This window comes from Prionailurus viverrinus, chromosome A3 (genome assembly GCF_022837055.1).
Source record: "Prionailurus viverrinus isolate Anna chromosome A3, UM_Priviv_1.0, whole genome shotgun sequence".
Classification (NCBI taxonomy): Eukaryota; Metazoa; Chordata; class Mammalia; order Carnivora; family Felidae; genus Prionailurus; species Prionailurus viverrinus.
The window spans coordinates 100,527,198-100,544,251 of NC_062563.1; the positions used below are offsets into that span (position 1 = coordinate 100,527,198).

Sequence of the window (17,054 nt, forward strand, 5' to 3'; positions counted from 1 at the left end):
TGCTCACCGTAACCCCTCTCTTCTGTGAACCTGTCATTTGCTGACTTACATTCTAGTTATTTAAGCACTCAAAAAAAACCTCCCCCATGGCACCTCACGCACCTGAACAGCCACCTTGTGTAGAAGGTGCCCATGTGACATTTATGGAGTGCTCTGTACAGACTTGCCGTTGCCTCTCGACCAGTTCTATCAGGAGACAGTTCTGTAAGAATGGGAAGCCACCTGCCATCTTGAAATAGCTTAGTTTTTATATTTTACAAAGATATTTGTAGGGACAAGTGATGGGTGGACTGGGAGAGATAGGCAGGGAGACAGAAGCAGTGGTGCCACTATGGAGGAGGATTTGGGACGCCTTCATCTCCATCCAACACCCTGTTCTTTGATGTAGACACCAGATGTTTTGTCCGTGTGAGACAAAGTGACCCGCACCACCACCCCCTTCAGACCGGCTTGCAGCCTCCTAGATAGAATCTGGAGCAGAACCAAACCAGAGCCAGGAGATCAGAAGCAGACAGAAGGCTGCTGCAGCAGCCCCGCCGTGAACTAAGGAGGACCTGAATCCCTAGAATCTGGAAAGGGGCCTCGAATCCATGGACTTATTGGCCAATAGGAGGCGGGGAAAGCAAAGATGTAAAGGCGGATTCTGAGATTTCCCGCTGGAAAAACTGAAGGCATGGACTGGACAAAGAAAATTAATCTGGGATTAATTTTAATAGCTTTGCTTATTCTTGTTATGATATAGGACACGGTCATTGTAAAAATTTCTAATGAATAAGAAAAGCACCAAGAAAAAAGGAAATTTGCCTGAGTGCTGAAACCCAGTGGTGACATTGTGGTGACTGTCCTTACAGGTTCTTTAATTGGCTTTTCTCCCTGAACAGTTTGTCCGAGACATTTATTCAGGGCAATGCTGGTAAATCAACCAGAGGGTACGAGGAGCCTGAAACCCTAGGAGACCCGGGGGGCGGGGGGGGGGGGGGGCTTCCGTGCAGGAAACGTGTTTCCCCAGAGCTTCCAAATATGATGAGGCCTGAAGGACACCCACGGGATTTGGTAGGTACTAGGCCACTTCCCTTTCTCGGGTCCTCAGTGTCCTTGCAGGGACAGAGACAGGAGAGTTGCTGGAACAGAAGCCAGACTGGAAGGGGAGGAGGGAAAGCGCAGCCGTGCACCGGCCCCCGTGCTCACCCAGCTCGGAGCAGCAGCGGCTTCCTGGGCTCTCCTCTTCCCCTCCCACAGTCATCCACCCCATGAGCTGTGTCCTCGGCTCCTGTCAGATCTGCCCTTTCTTCCCCCTGAGTGAAGGTCACGTGCACTGAAGGTTGCACAGAGCTTTGTAACTCGTGAGAAGCCACAGAGACCCCTCTCCTGCACAGCTCACCCAGCCTTCCATTATACCTGCAGATGCCATACCCATTCCATCCCTCCCCGCCACCTCGTACCCCCACCTCATAAGCCTGCTTCCTCTTGTCTACGCACATCTCGTCTAGCCCTCAAATCGCTACCTACACGTGTGGCAGTTCCCAGCCTCACTTGCAGCAAGAGAAATGCAAATTGGAAATAAGGAGCTACTTACTGTTTGCCACTTGTCCGTTTGGTGTCGACCAGTTAAGTTTGAGGACACTGGGCAAGGGTCTAAGCTCTCTTCCATGTTACTGGTGGCAGTGTAGACAGAGAAGTTCGATAATACTTCTCAAAACCTAAATGGACGTACCTTTGACCTAGCAGTTCCCCTCCCAGCTGGAAACGTATCCTGCAGCTGTTTTCAGACGTGAGCGTAATGATGAGTGTCCGAGGATGTTCATTGCAGCAAAAGACCAGGAGGCACTTACATGTCTGTGAATATGGACTGTGTATTAGAGTATGGCCTTTCTGTACAGTGGATACCATGGAGTCATTACACGGAATTGAATCGGCTCTAATATGTTGCTACATGATCAAGATGGGGGTGCGTATGCGCAGGCCAGAGAACAGGGCACAAAGCTGTGCCACGGCAGAGGTTCTCTCGGCCGAATCCGAGCCCACGGTGGGGGCCAGGACAGATGATCTTACGCGGAGGGAGGGGAGTGCTGCCATCATGCACCAGACAGGGCCATGACAAGACCCGAGGCAGAAGGGAGAGGAGGAGGGGTCAGGCAGGGTTCGACGCAGGGAAAGGAGGGCCAGGCGTCCAAGGTCAGTTCCTACAAAGAAGCTTCTCTGTGTGGGTAGTGCCTGCACTGTCAGGCACTGAGCACGGAAGCTGCCCGGGCCCAGCAAACCCCAAGATCACAGCCAGTGCGAGAGGCCACAGAGACTGAGGAGGCCTATAGCTCTAGGCTTCAGAAATGATGACCCAAAACCAGTTTGTTTCACTTTGACTGGTTTTTTTGAATGCCCAGTGCTCTGGGGGCAGAGGTTCCCTGCTCCTTCTAAAAGAAGCATGCAGCTGCCAGAAAGATCTGCCTGGCCAAGTGTCCGACTCTGCATCAAGACCTTGGGCCCACTTCAGCCGAGGGCCACATGTATGAGAGCCTTCCAGCCGTCTGTGGGCAGAACCAGAAGCCCCCGTCCGCCAGGGCCTCTCAGCACCTGTCCGCAGGCAGTGGGTGATAGAGCCTGCTGCTACCTAAGGAGCCATTAGCTTCTCTTCCCATCCCTGCCATCAGGGACTCACCATGGTATCTTGACATCAGCCATGGTGGGAATATTTACACTTGTGGGTGGATCCCAGCAAATGCTACAAAGCTAGGTTTGTGTTTGTGTTTGTGTTTTTGTTTTTGCTTAGAGAGCTGGCTGTCACACATTTACTAACACACCACTGAGCAGGACCTGTCTGCGTGAAGCTCCATGAGAGGAGTGAATGGTCCAACTCTATGTTAATTAGCTCTTCCTTGACCCTGGGTAAAATGCAGGTAATAGGCCCATTGAACAAAAGGAAATTTAAGTTCTGGGGACTAAGCACCTGTTTCCTTAGAGCTCTCCACGTGCTCAGCCCTTTGGTTAGTCCTTTCACAAGTGACTGCTGCACTAAATTAAAAAGAATTCTGCCAGATGGTAGGTGCTATTATTCCCATGTCACCGGTGAGAAACCAGAGGTTCTGAAGGGTGAGGTCGCTTCCTCAGGTACACAGCTTGTAAATGGGGACCAGCGAGGACTCCTGAGTCTATTTATTGAGTACTTCAACGCAGTCTCCACTCCCAGGAACCCACTGTGGTTTAATCAGACATTTCATTTTTTTTCTTCCAGATGGGAGGCCATCTGGTCCAGGTCCCTGCCTTCAGTCCAGTAAAATACTCCCATTTTAAAGGTGAAATGATCGAGTCCAGAGAGGTTAGAACGAGCCTGGGACTCTGGTCTCTACTTTGCATGCTGTATCCTTCCAACACTGGGAATTGGCCTCTGCAGGGAGCCAGTTTTCATTTTTTATTTTTTTAGAAAATTTTGTAGGTTTGTTTATTTTTGAGAGACAGAAAGAGACTGAGCACCAGCAGGGCAGGGGCAGAGAGAGAGAGAGAGGGAAACACAGAATCCAAGAAGCAGGCTCCAGGCTCTGAGCTGTCAGCACAGAGCCCGATATGGGGCTCAAACCCACAAACAGTGATATCATGACCTGGGCCAAAGTCAGACACCCAACCATATGAGCCACCCAGGCGCCCCTGTTTTTAAAAACCAACCTTTGGTCAAGTCTGGTATGCAGAATTGCCAGATTCTCTGAGTTGGAAGAGGAAGAGAATGGTTTAAGGCCATCCGGGAAAGAAGGGGGATTATTTGAGGGTATGGGCAGGGAATAGGTGTTTATGGGAAAACTGAAACCCATCCAACCCACTCTTGAGTTTACTCTTCAGTCATGAAATATTTTTAGAGCCCCCTCCACTGCCAGTACACAGGAGGGGCTCCAAAAATATTTGCTGACCTAAATGCTGTGACAGGTGCCTCAAGAAAAAAGTCATTTCATTGGTTTAAAACATTGCAAAAATGCGGTTCTAAATAACTTTTCCAAGGAAAATTATGTGTGTTGTACTACATGAAAAAAGGATCTTGTATTAAGACATTTGGATTTATTTGTAACAACTCACCTATTAACAGAAACTTAAGAAGGAACCCCACCTTCTGCCCATGAGTAAAACAAAATCGTGATTGTGTTTGGGATTTAGTGCCATCCACAGAACGAAGCAAATGCAGAAACTACTCATCTTGAGAAAAGAAAATAAGGGAGAGGAGTGTAAACTTTGCTTTTTATACTTTCGCTCTTGGAACTTTGTCTAATCCATCATGTTTGGAAACCAGTTCTCCTAAATACTTTCATTTTATCTTGTTCAGTGATTTCCTGAAATGAAACATTTGTTCTTAGTTGGGAGAGCGGTTCTGTCTCCCCACTAATGAGCCCATTGCTCAATGTTGGTAGACTTTCAAATTGAGATCAACTTGTGTCCATTCTGACAGAAGACAGAGGATCTTAAACAGGCCTCCAGGAACTGGCAGGGTTGGGTATCAGAGCCTCCAAGCTGCATTTACAGATTCTTGGCAATAGTAGGCCAATTAACGTAAGAACCAATCACTCAAGGGTGAAAAGAAACTCCGTTAAATGCGTTCCACATCTCCAAAGGATTCAGGAAGAGGCTGGACAACCCAGTGTTACAGATGTGGAAACTAGGGCTTAGGAGTTTGGTAAGCGCTTAAGCTCAAAGCGAGACAGGGTCTGGAAGCATGAATGCTGGCTTCTGGGCGAGGAACTGGGGATGTGGATGTGACCCTTGAGGAGCTTACAGTCCAAGAGACAGACAGAATTTGCAAGTGGATAACAGCCACACAGCATGACGAGTGCCATGGGAACGCCAAGCTGGCACAGAGGTGAGAGTGACTGGCTCCTGTGGGGAGCTGCAGAAGGCTTGTCTGGGAAGGTGACCTTGGGACAGGGTTTTGAAGAAGAGGTTAGAGATTCCTGCTGGTAAAGGATACTCCAGGCTGCGGAGCAGCTGATCAAATGGCACCGAATATTGTAGGAACTTGAGTGCAGTTGGCGTCGGTGGGTGATGGAGGAGCAGGGGAGCCCTGAGGGATGAAGGCTGGAAAGATAGGTTGGCACCGGATTGCTGAGGACTTTGGGGGGCCCAGCAACCAACTAGGAAAGGATTTTTTAAGCAAGGAAGATATCTGATGAGTTAGGTGTTTTTGTTGTTGTTGTTGTTTTAAGTAGGCTCCACACCCATTGTGGGTCTCTATCTCACAACCCTGAGGTTAAGGGTCACGTGCTCTACTGCCTGAGACAGCCAGGTGCCCCCTGATGACTTAGTTTTTAGAAGATAAACTCACGTTGAATTCGGGAAGCCACTGCAGTGGTCCTGATTCTATCCCCATCCCCAATTGTGGCAGAATGGAGAGTAAAGAGAAACTGATCACTGGTTCACATGTTTTTAGAATACGATTCTTCATGTTAAAAAAAAAATTGCATTTTGCACAATGTCCTTGTCACTCTGTGGTGGACAGCCTGTGGGGTTGGGTTTCTGGCCTGTTTTGCTGGGTGGCTACACCATGCAGTTTCCTAAGAGGGCGGTCTGGGGAAGAAAGCCCTCTTCTCTGTTCCAGGGGCCCTGGCTTTGGGGTCCCAGAGTGTCTGTTTATCACTGGGGACCAGAGATGCAGGAAAGATTGGTCATCTCCACTGGCAAGCTTCTGCTACTGAAGGGTAAAACCTGTGAGAGGGTAAAGCCAGGGGGAAGAGCTCAAGAAGTGGAAGGAATTCTGTGGAATGGCGTGTTCTCACCTGGGAAACTTTTGGAGAGGACTTCTTTCCTCGCTTCCAACTGTAGTGCGCTTCGGCGAGCTCTGCTCTTGGCTTCTGTAACATGAAGCTTTGCTTCCTCTCTTGCCTGGGCCCTGCCTAAAGGGTTTTCTGTGAGAACCTGTGAATGGGAAGACTGTGGGCGGTACCCAGAGTCCTGTAGAGTCCTGTCCATGCCAAAGCGAGCTTGGAACAGGGGCAGATATGGCTGGGCGGGGGGAGGGGGAGGAGGGTCCCTACCTCTGGGAGGTGGAGGGTTAATCTCCATAGCTCATTGGCAGTTCTGCCTCCGTACGGGGCATGCTGGGATTTCCTCCCAGCTGTTTTACATCATGAAGATTTGTATGTTGGGGAAATTCCAAGGCACAGCTGCAATTAATCTGCTGCACAGTCTTCAAGCTAAGCAGGGATCCTGTAGGACCGATTCTCTGCCTCCCTGCAGGAAAGGAGGTTCTGGCTCTTTGGTGAGAGCGCCCTTCAGAGGGACCCTTCCCTGGGGCCAAGTCGAATGGAAATAGCCCACCTGGCCAAGTATTCACCGCAAGGAGGGCATTAAGGGCACTAAAGAGGGGCCCCAGAAGCAGAAAGGGACCCAGAGCATAAAGAAAAAGAGGTACAGCCCCCTTTATAAAGAGTAAAGCCAAAATAACACTGATAGCAGCCCTTGAGAAAAATACCACAAAAAAAACTTTTTGTTCACTCTCCCTTAGGAATGTTGAAGTCAAAATCTTAAGAGACTCATAGTTTGCATTCCACAATACAGTACAAGAACGAACAAGCCACCATGACCAAATAGGGTTTACCTGCGGCATGCAAGGATGCTTTCGTGTAAGAAAATCTATCACTATGTATACATCTCACAACTGAGTCAGTACAGTAAAGACAGGTTCTAAACCACAGCCTCAGTCTACCTAACTGTGAACCATAAGTTCCCCAAGTGTGTTCTATGGATCCCCAATCCCCAGAAAGAGTTTCCCAAATTCAGTCAGATCAGGAAACTGCGTATCTGTCCTGTCTCAGAGAGTCACAACATACGGTAGCATATTAAGCAGCATGAGTAAATCGAGAGTGGTAGTACTCACCATTTGAGACTAGTTTTCTCTTTCTGAGTATCAGAAGAGAATACTTACCTCCTAGTCAGCATCCCATGTGTGATGGCCGTTGCTATCACTTGGCAGTCAGTTGCACTGGTGCCACACAGCTTCCATGGTCTACATTCCAAAGAGCATCCCCGGCAGGGAGGCAGCCCGCCGGCCCATCCTCACTGCGCTACAGCCTGTGCATGATAACACTGCTCAGGAGCCGGTTGTGGTCAGTTGGATGGAAAACCTAGACTAGGCTTGGAGAAACCTAGCATTTTTAATTTGCCCACATGCCATTACCATACAAAGAATTTAGGCTCAGCCACATCTCTCTTACTCCCCAGATAACTGATTAGCCCCAGGGTGATTGTGGGCTGACTTCAGATGAGAATTGCAGCCAAAGAGAGTTTTATTGCCCCTAAACATTGGGGTACGCCTGACCCAGGAATTCAGAACTGCCCGGCTACCTCCACAGATCTGGTGCTGAGGTGGGAGAGGCTTACAGAGGTGCTGCTGCAGGTCCCTGCTGCCCTGATCTGTGGTTCTGGGAAGCTCAGCTGTCCCTTTCGAATGCTCCTTTCTTCAGAATTGCGATCCAGGGGAGTTTGATGGCGAAGCTGCAGTGGGTCCCTGCGTCTTTTTATAGGTCTTTCCCCACCACCCTGCATCACGTGTTTCAAAATCTTAAAAAGGCAGAAAAGTAGAAAGGGGGAAGGGACAATCCTCTATTTCTTTATCGAATGAATCCTTCCTTGTACACATGCACACCCACACCACCACCACCCCCCACCCCCCAGATTTCCTGGAGCGGGAAAGGTCCTGGGCCAGATGTCCACCATTGCCAAAACCACTCTCCCCACCTGTCTGACAGATCTCTATGGGGACAGGCTTCGGTCGTGGACAAGGCTAAAGATTTTTACACACTTCTAAGCTTCCAGGTCTCCGTTAAAGTCATTGAGTGAGAGGGAACCCTACAGAGATATGAGGACAGTGTGGTCTCTTCCTCCCCCTGGAAGTCCAGGCAGTGGGTAGGTAAGACACCAAGCATGTGATGGACAACCAAACACAGTAGCTATTACTAAAAGCACTTGCTCTGAGTGTGTGTGTGTGTGTGTGTGTGTGTGTGTGTGTGTCCATATGTATATTTGTACCTTGATAGCCCCAGCATGAAGGCAGACCCTCATGGAGCTCATAGTAGAGCAGTGGTTCCCATTGGGGGACGGTTTTCCCGCTCCCAGAAACATTTGGCAAAGTCTGGAGTCCTTTTTTGGTTATCACAAATGGGCAGGAGAATGGGAGCTACTGGCTTTTGGTAGGCAGAGGCCAGGGATGCCGCTAAATATCCTGCAGTGCACAGGACAGCCCCCACAATATCCCAAAATGTCACTAGTGCCATGGTTGAGAAGCCCTTAACTAGACTCCTACAAGCCTGCTCTGCCTAACAACTCAAAAGGTCCACTAATAATGGTCTTTCCCAAACTAGGATTCAGATGGATTCCTATTTGATCTGAGAGCATCCCTGGCCAACAAGAATGAGGAGTGTTCAGCGTGTGTCTTTATGACGTCAATTAGGGAACCAGATGCTGGTAGAGTTGGTGGGTTTCAGGAGCCCCTTCTACTATGTTTCATATTGGGGTGGATTTGGGATACTTCTTTTCACACGTGATAGTTGTGATTGTAGTTCAACTTCAAGAAAAACGGATAAATGCTCAGGTTGTTGCTTCTAGAGAAACAGTGTGATGAACGGTGTAAGTTTGGGTCACCTCAAGCGTCCCTACAGGAGAACATTGGTGTGTATATATTCATTCAGCTCTGAGGTTGCCAGCCCTGGGCGAGACAGAAAGGGAGGGAGAAAAACCCATGGGAGCAAAGAAAAGGCTGGGGGCGGGGGGGTTCAAGAAGGTGATGTGATGACTGCTGTCGAAGTGAACAGCATGGAGTTGAAGCCAAGAGACTAAAACTTCAGTTCCCATCATAAATTTGGGCTAGTCACTCACCCTGTTTACCTCCGTTAGCTCATCTGAAAATTTGGGACAGTCACCCCTACTTGCAATAGCAGGGTTGTTGTGAAGAGGAAACTGGTTTATGTGTGTGGAAATGCTTTGGAAACTGCCAGTATGGCACAGATGTTATTCACTGAGGAAATAAGGGCTTTTTTTTTTTTTAACGTTTATGTATTTATTTTTGAGAGCCTGCATGAGAGTGCGCGTGCACACGCGAGCAAACAGGGGAGGAGCAGAGAGAGAGAATCCCAAGCAGGCTCCGAGCTGTCGGTGCGGAGCCCGATTCGGGGCTCACACTCACAATCTGAGATCATGACCTGAGCCAAAATCAAGATTTGGGTGCCTAACCTACTGAGCCACCCAGGCACCCCAGTAAATCAGTTTTAACTCATGATTCCAGTATTTGTCTAGTGTTTTTAATTTGCCAAAGGCATTGAAATCCCAGTTAGTTTATCTATAAAGCGTAGGCTCTGGGTAAGGAAGAAGACAGGTGGGGGTGGTACGGATCAGCAGAATGCAGGGACAGGGATGATACTCGGTGTGGCCTCATGGATGGAGGGGCAGGCAACAGAGGGCCCAGAGTGAAGACTGCCCTCATTTATAGCACCCCCACAACCCCCTTTTGTTCCCACCTCCCAAGCCTCCCACAGCCAGGCCTGATTGGTCCATCCCACCTGCTGTCTGTGCTACTCACTGGCCCTTTGTAGATGTGTCCTAGGGCCATTATCCTTGCCTGTGAACATTGTTTTGAAAGCCCAGACCCTGCCCACTCAGTCCATATTTGTGGACTCTTTGATGGAAAGCAAAGGGGCACGGCCCATCCTAGTTTTCTGATCCTGTGCACATAGCTCAAGGCCAACTCACGATTTCTTTTTCCCTGAAATTGAGTGACCAGAGCAAGGGATAACTCAGAAACTTATTTCTGTCTATGAAACTCTTCCTGGAGCCATCATTTCCTATTGGAGGTGTAATTTCCAAAGTAACCTCAAGAATTTTGCAAAGAGTCTGCATAGCTGGTCTGCTGCCCAGAAACACCATGTCAGTGTTGACACTAAGACAACATGTGTGCTTTGCCCTTGGCAAAGACTAATGGTTTGCTTACGAAAATACTAGCTGCCATTTATCAAATGTCTCCCACGTGCGAAGCATTGTGTTCAATACTTGACATTGTCCCTAATCCTTCTAACAACCTATAAAGTTATTGAGAGTAGCCTTGCCTTACAGATGCAGAAGCCGAGACTCAGAGTTGTTAAGATGCTTGTCTAGAGTTGCACAGCCTACACTGGCAGAGTGAGACCCTGAACCCATGAGCGTTTGACTCCGGACCTGAGGCGGGCTCACCCAGTGCCCCTCACAGCCTCTCCACTCATTCCTTTCCAGGCCCTTGCCAAAGACTGCCATGCCAGGGTTGAGGACAGGCTTTTTAAAATTATTTTATTTTTTATCTTAGGGAGAGAGAGCGCGTGAGCAGGGGATAGGGGCAGAAGGAGGGAGAGAGAGAGAAAGTCTCTAGCAGGCTTCATGCTCAGCTCAGAGCCCAGTGCAAGCTCTCAATCCCTTGACCCTGAGATCATGACCTGAGCCGAAATCAAGTTAGTTGCTCAAATGACAGAGCTACCCAGGTGCCCCCAAGAAGAAGCTTTTTGTTTAAAGAAAGTATGTGCATGTGTATGTTGAGGGTTTACTGTTTGGTTTGGATTTTCTGCAATAATACAGGGTAAGGTACTGGATAATCTTTTCAAGGCTGAGAAACACTATAGCTAGAAGTTAAATCAGCATCGTTGAGTACGGACAGATATTACCCATGACCCTGCGAGTGTTGGGCAGATGGTTTTTATTCATTCCTTCACCAAATACTTCTGGAGGCTATTTCTTAGGGAGTATTGTGTGTGATGCTGTAAGTCATGGGAATGAATGGGGCAGGATCACCATGTGGGAGCCCTTGGTCCCTAGATGTGCCCTGCTTGTCCCATGACTAGAGCAGGAAGAGCTTGACCCTCAGCGATATAGGTTCTTTGGACACTTTGGCTGGTTGTCCTGTTGTGTGTCCCCCACAACATGACAGAGGGGGCAGGTGATGGTAGTGGTGATTCTGAGTGTGTGCTCTCCCCTGAGATAATCATCTGGACACTGAGCAGGAAGGAGCATGTGCGGTCACGGAGAACCAGCAGCAGCCTACCTGCACAGCTCCTCCTCTGCTCACTTGGGGGTGCTCGCGAGGCCTCATCTCACCAGATGCCTTGTGTTTTCTATCCCCTGTGCAGTACCTACAGATGAAATGGCCCCTCCTCGATGTCCCATCCAGTGCCACAGTCAAGGACACCAGGTCACCATCCCCGGCACACTTGGTAAGTCTGTTTCCCCTTCAAGTGCCAAAGGGATCTTCTCGCTCCCCTCACCCCATGTCGTTGCATCCCATCCACCATCCCGAAGCTGATGGGGTCTGGCGGTGTTGCCCCAAGTGTGTGTCTCAGGAGAAGAGCTGAGCAGTTGAGGTGTGGCCGTGTTACCTGTACGCTTTTCCACCCCTTCCACCTCAACACACACGCACATACCAGCTGTGATGTCGTATGATTAGAAATGCCGGCACCGACCCTGGCTGGTTCCCTGATCCTTGCCGCTTCCCTAAGAATCCCTCTGCCCCCTCCACTTGGGCAGCGGTGTTCCTTCTCTCTGTTGGAGCTTGTTCTACATTGCTGCCACTTCTCATTGCTGCTGGCAGCAACAGTTGAAGAGGCCCTGTGCAAACGAAAACCCCAGTGGGGCAGCTGAGACCTTTGTGCCAAGCCCTGTGACAACTCAGGTCCCAAAGGAAGATCTGGATGGTCCTGGGAGGCGGGAGCAATGAGGTCCAAGCAGGTCTCGCCTCCTCAGGGCTTGCGGTGGACTGAAATCGACAAGAGATGGTCCTGGGACATTGCATTCCAGGACTTTTCTTAGGAGCTTGGGGCCTCCCTAGCCTTAAGACCCACACACCCCTCAAGCTAACTGGTGTTATGCATTGTACAGTGAGCCTCCGAGTCCTAGAGGGTGCAGCTAGAAGGAACCCCAATGGCATGACCTATGCATTTTATAGACAAGGAGACCTGGGAAACATAGTGTTTTTAGAAACATTATTATGGAAAATTTCACCTGTTCCCTTTCACCCACACACCTCCTCCTACTACACTGGGTTGCTTTAAATTTTTTTTTTTCAACGTTTATTTATTTTTGGGACAGAGAGAGACAGAGCATGAACGGGGGAGGGGCAGAGAGAGAGGGAGACACAGAATCGGAAACAGGCTCCAGCCTCTGAGCCATCAGCCCAGAGCCTGACGCGGGGCTTGAACTCACGGACCTCGATATCGTGACCTGACGACGCTTAACCGACTGCGCCACCCAGGCGCCCCTACACTGGGTTGCTTTAAAATAAATCCCAGACATATTATTTCATCTCATTCAGGACATCTTAAGATACCCTGACAGTCCTTTTTCATTTAAAAGCTGAGAGTCTAGATATACAGAGAAGATAATTCGGGCTCAGCGAGCCTGTATGATTTCCAGTACATGTGAGAGCAGTTTACAGTGACAGAGCCCTTGGAAGTTTATAAAGCAATGTCCTATGTAGTTGTCAGATGACTGTCGCTGCCATCCACTGGGGAGACAAGTGGGGAGAGCTGGTTTCTACCATCTCTAGGAGAGACCAGTGACTGTGTAGGGAACGGTGAGCGGCCAGCCATCTGGTTCAGGCTGCCCCTGAGAGGCTCTGTGGCCGCCCTAGGAACAGGCCGATGTCGCGTCTCTGGTCCCCCAGAGTCCTGTGTGGGATGGCGTAGCGCGAGGTCCCGATGCCCTCTAGTGGTCGGTCCCGGTGGAGGACACGGCTTCCCACATCTACCCTGCCACAGACCTGGCTTGTCCCCTCTAGGCACAGCTGTCTCTCTTTAACTGTTTCAAATCTTTGCTCAACCCCCCCCCCCCCCACCTATCCTGTGGCATCCCCCAGCCCACTGCAGTGGACCCCGAGATGGCAGGGCCCTCTCTCCTCTCTCTGCATATTCTCTCTGCATATTGTCTAAAATCTCCCCTATTTGTTTGTTTGTTTGTTTATTTTGAGAGAGAGAGAGCAGGGGAGGGGCAGAGAGAGAGGGAGAGAGAAGATCCTAAGCAAGCTCCATGTTGTCAGCACAGAGCCCAACGCGAGGTTCGAACACCCGAACCGTGAGGTCATGACTTGAGCTGAAATCAAGAGTTGGATGCCCAGCAGACTGAGCCACCCAGGCGCCCCTCCATCTACTTTAGAGGAAGAGAGTTCCCTTTAAAACTAGCATGGGGACTCATTGAGCTTCCCATCCTTCCTGCTGCGCAGAGCAATCCGTCTCTGGAAAATAAAATGAAAAGCCTGTGTCCAGACCTCCTCCTGCTGCGAGCTTTATCTGATTTCCCATGTGGTGTCCACCACTGGCTTCTCCCACAAGAGCAGGACTTCCACCTCTGCCTCTGCATGATTCGTTCTGCCAACCCACCGCGGCCGGGCTCGGCCCGGCTCGGCAACTGCGTCACATGCCTCAGTCCAAGCGTTTCCCCTGCTTCTCCTCAACGCAGGTGGCATCGGACAGTGTTTGCAGCGCTCTGCTTCCTGGACTTGGGCTTTTGTGACTCCAGGGGCCTGTATGTACACACGCTAACAGTTCCGGGCCCTCTCGACACCTGCATTCTCTTTCTGGACTATTTTCCTCAAATAAGTCAAGGTCCCCATTCTCACTTATTACTTCCATGTGAGTGACCTAAAGATACATGAAATCACTAACCTCTCAGCAAGGTTCTGTGCCCATGGCTCCACCAGCCAGGCAGACGCCCATCCCCTGCAGGTAGTGCTCTGCAGAAACTAATCCAGCTTGGCGGTAGAACAGGGGCCCCTAATTTGTCAGCGTGGAGAAGCATGAACAGTGGCTACGTTACACCGTAAGTGACAAAACGGCTAATTTTCTAGTAAGTTGTGTATTATCGCACTGTATATTCTGCTATAGTAAAGCAGGGGCACCTGGGTGGCTCTGTGGGTTGAGTGTCCGACTCTTGAATTCAGCTCAGGTCATGATCTCTGGGTCGTGGGCTTGAGCCCTGCATTGGGCTCTGCCCTCAGCATGGAGCCTACTTAAGATTCTCTCTCTCTCTCTCTCTCTCTCTCTCTCTCTCTCTCTCTCTCTCTTTGTCCCTCCAGCACACAACCCCCGCTCAAGTTAAAAAAAAAAAAAAAAGCAGAGGGGAGCCTGACTGGCTCAGTCAGTTGAGTGTCCAACTCTTAAATTCAGCTCATGATCCCAGAGTCATGGGCTCAGCACTAAGCATGGAACCTGCTTAAGATATTCCCTCTCTCTGTGTCTCTCTGCCCCTCCCACCCCCGTCTCAAGTTTAAAAGAAAAAGAAAAAAAGCAGAAGGGAGCCTGACTGGCTCAGTCAGTGGAGCATCTTAATCTCAGCGTTGTAAGTTGAAGCCCCATATTAAGTGTAGAAATGACTTAAAAATTAAAAAAAAAAATTAAAAAGGCATAAACGGGCCTCAAAAGCTCAAGGAAGGAACATTTATGGGCAAACACCTTAACATTAACTTGAAATCCTACAGTTTGGGAAAAGACCCCCCCCCCTTCTCAGTTTTCGGGTTGGAGCATCTCATTCCAACTTCTGAGATATATGTATGTGTGGGAGCAAAGCCTGACACCTGGGGGGGACCATCTATGTGCCAGAGAATGTATAACACCGTGGGTGTGAATCCCAGCTCCTCTTCCTATCGGTACAGCTTTAGCCACATTTCCTCATTTCTCATTGCTTTGGTTTCCTCGTCTATAAAATGGGAATAGAAGAGGGCTCGATCTCAAGAGTCGTGTGCAAATGAGCCAGTGCATTGTAATGATTTTAGAATTGCGCCTGACACGAAGTAAGCCCTCAGTAACTGTCAGCTCACTGCGGGTGCCACCCCCACTTATCGTTGCTGTTATTAAGACAAGGAAAGAGCAATTAAAATACTGTTTAATTAGCAGATGAAAAGGTGATGAGGGCCTGCGGTAGGTGCCAGTTCAACTGGACAGATCACGAGGGTAAGATAGATAATGAGCTTATAGAATCTCACAATTACTCTCCCAAGGATATGATTTAATTGGTCTGAGGCAGTGTTGGTATTTTAGTTTTTTAAGTTCACCCAGGAGGTTCTAAGGGGCAGCCAGAATGGAGAATCATTGCCCTAATCACAAATCAGAGGCCAAAGGGAAGGAGCTAGAGACAACCCCAGTTTGCTAGGTGCCGGCTTCTCTAGGCTGGAGGTGTAAGCAGAACTTGGAGGTTCCCGGAAGTAGTTGTGGAGGTTTGGACATTGGTGTTTTTATTAGAAAGTTGAAGACACTTGATTATGAAGTTGCATTTAGAATCACGAGCAGAATATTTTAAGATGAGGTTGGCCCCGGGAGAAGGGCAAGTGAAGGAAACTGCCTGCGTACTTGGCAGAGATTTAGTGAGTCGTGTCAAAGCTGCCTGTCAAGGAAATGTGTATAAACAAGCCATAACTGAGCCAGGGTGGGGATGGAGTTAAGTGTTATTACTGCTTGGGTTTTATGCCTTAAAAGCAAGCTCTAAAAACCAAATAGCTGTGATATTTTCTATGTAACGATTTGTATATCTGATCACTGTAATCTCCTTGCATGTAGACTGTTACCCAGACCGTTACCGTGGCCCCATGTGCCTGGCCCCCGTCTTTTCCCTCTTCTCTCCCTGGAGCACTGTGCCCAGCCACACAAAACAAATATATGCACTTCCAGAACATAACCAACTCGAAGATAGGAATCCCACCTGCTTTGGTCACATTCATTCACCCAGCGCTTATTGTTAACACCTAACACAGAGTAGGTACTTGTAGAACATTTGTGAATGAATGGAAGAATAAATGATGGGGGAAAGGTTGATACCCCTTCTAAAGCCCTCTCTCCTTGCTCCATTCCCTCTTCTCCTACAGGACTTTTTTTTTTTTTAACTGAATCTGTTTTTGAACCCATAAACGTAATGCCCGTGTTGTGTAAAACACTTGGGAAGATGCAAAGTGCACAGAAAGAGCCCCATAATCCCACAACCCACACACGTTTTGTTATACAGCATTTCATTCTCTTCTGTGTTTGTGTGTGTGCGTGCACCTGTAACTTGCTTTCTAGAAGATGACCAAAATGTTTCCTTTAAATAGTAAGCTCCCCATTCTGCCGTTAAATATTGGGCTGCTCTCAGAAGCAACTGTCGGATTGTCAAGCCAGTGCCTGGAAGCCCTCCTCTGAAGAATAGCCGCCTTGCTGCTTCGCCTTCGAGCTGAGAAGCCTGACTTTGCTTAACATGCCAGTTCTCAATTTAAAACATTTATCGAGGGGGCGCCTGGCTGGGTCAGTCCATTAAGCATCCAACTCTTGATTTCTATTCAGGTCATGATCTGACAGTTAATGAGATCAAGCCTCACATCGGGTTCTGCACTGACACTGTGGAGCCTGCTTGGGATTCTTTCTCTTTCTCTCTCTCTCTCTCTCTCTCTCTCTCTCTCTCTCTCTCTGTGCCCCTCCCCCACTTGCACGCTTGCACCCGTGTGCTCTCTCTCAAAAATGAATAAACAAAAAAAATTATTGAGGTTTCCCTTTAAAAAAAATTTTTTTTAATGTTTTTATTTATTTTTGAGACAGAGAGGGACAGAGCATGAGCAGGGGAGGAGCAGAGAGAGGGCGAGACACAGAATCTGAAGCAGGCTCCAGGCTCCGAGCTGTCAGCACAGAGTCCGATGCGGGGCTCAAACTCACAGAGTGTGAGATCGTGACCTGAGCCAAAGTCGGTCGCTCAACCAACTGAACCACCCAGGCGCCCCTAGGTTTCCCTTTTTAAATTGTGCATAGTTTCTCCATATTCTTACTGGTATACCTGCTGTGGACCCAAAACACTTCAAAACTCACCACATAACTTGTTGCTCCTTTGGTTTGCCTCCAATACTGATTTCAATTCTTATTGTGCAGTATTTGGGTATAATTTTAAACTTTCAGAAATATTACAAGAATAATACAAGGACTCCCATTTTTTTTTTTTTTTTAATTTTGAGAGCGAGCAAGCAGGGGAGGGGCAAAGAGAGAGGGAGAGAGAATCCCAAGCAGGCTCTGAGCTGTCAGTACAGAGCCCACTGTGGGGCCCAAACTCACAAACCACAAGATCAT

The 17,054-nt window shown here is 48.9% G+C and overlaps 1 protein-coding gene across 2 annotated transcripts in view; it reads left to right on the forward strand.

Moving 5' to 3' along the window:
* Positions 1–17,054, forward strand: part of TCF7L1 (transcription factor 7 like 1) — a 158,882-nt gene that overhangs the window by 126,952 nt on the left and 14,876 nt on the right. For both annotated transcript variants that reach the window (XM_047853063.1, XM_047853064.1), the window contains one exon: positions 11,115–11,198. In XM_047853063.1, coding sequence (XP_047709019.1) covers positions 11,115–11,198 — 84 coding nt within the window. The remainder of the gene's footprint in view (positions 1–11,114; positions 11,199–17,054) is intronic.